Here is a 1,184-nt window from a genome sequence, read left to right as displayed (position 1 = left end):
TGCAGAATAACAGAATGATACAAATATGTTTTCACGAAAGGGAGAGAGCGAGAGACACAGACAGTTAGAGGGTTCATACCTCAGTGTTTATCCTTTTGATAAATATATTCCTAATGTTTTATCTTTCTGAGATTTTATCAGGCTTCCTTCAACTGAAAGAAATATATAAAAATACCTCTTGCTTCTTTGTAACTTTTTGTATTTATCTATTTTATTTTTCGCTCTCTCCTTCCTTCGCGTAATTTCGTCATTCAGTTTCTGATTCTTCTTTCTCGTAATCTTTATTTTTCGTGTTTTCTTTTTTTTTTATTGATTTTCCCTTACTTCACACTCCTCCTCCTCCTCCTTTCCTTCTCTTTTTTTCTTTCCCTTTTATATCTCCTAATACTAGCCTTCTTCTTCTTCTTCTTCTTCTTCTTCTTCTTCTTCTTCTTCTTCTTCTTCTTCTTCTTCTTCTTCTTCTTCTTCTCTTTTACGAGCTGTGTCTTGTCATTGCCTTTTGAATAATTCATGTAGGGTAGAAAAATCCAGGACTTTTCCAGTAGCGTAGAAAACAAGTCTCACAAATTACAACCGGGATTTCGAGCTTTCCTCGAAATCTCAAAGTTACAATTTTCTTATCAAGTTTCCTTTTTGTTTCGGCCAATCTGAAACAAAGCGGTATTGGGCTCACATTTCCTCTAGTTTTATGTAATTGGGCAATTTGTTATTTTTCTAATTCTTTTCTATAAGTAAGTTTTATTATAGAGGAAATCCCACTTAATTTACCTTTCTAATTAGGGTAGAAAATTAATATAAAAGTCGTTATGAAGTCAGTTTTGTGAAGTCATATTGTTTGCTTTTTAAATTTCATATCTTTGGAGGTAATTTTTTTTTCTGCCGTACACAATATACCGTTCTTATGTTTGCCTAAATTCTCTTAAACTAAGATAGTCCCAGATCACAAACAAAACAAACCAAGATAAACAGAAAGTGAACCAACAATTGCACCTAGATCCCGATTTTCCCTTGTAACCTTCAGCCAGTGACACCACGTATTCAAACTAACATCATTCCTGATCACAAACAAATCAAACAAACATAAACAAGAAGTAAAACAACAATCTCATGTGGATCTCAATTTCTTTCCTTTCCTTCAGCCAATGTCACCATGCCTTCAAGTTATTGTCCTTCACTGGCAAGAA

General features: G+C 33.6%; 1 protein-coding gene across 1 annotated transcript in view; it reads right to left on the bottom strand.

Annotated features, from left to right (window-relative positions):
• Positions 1–512, bottom strand: part of LOC137652801 (uncharacterized) — a 31,306-nt gene extending 30,794 nt beyond the window's left edge. Inside the window, exon 1 of the mRNA XM_068386208.1 lies at positions 389–512. Coding sequence (XP_068242309.1) covers positions 389–512 — 124 coding nt within the window. The remainder of the gene's footprint in view (positions 1–388) is intronic.
• Between the last annotated feature and the right edge of the window lie 672 nt (positions 513–1,184).

Source organism: Palaemon carinicauda, chromosome 14 (genome assembly GCF_036898095.1).
Source record: "Palaemon carinicauda isolate YSFRI2023 chromosome 14, ASM3689809v2, whole genome shotgun sequence".
NCBI lineage: Eukaryota > Metazoa > Arthropoda > Malacostraca > Decapoda > Palaemonidae > Palaemon > Palaemon carinicauda.
Note: the sequence above shows the minus strand (reverse complement) of the source record. Positions and strands in the feature narration are given on the sequence as shown.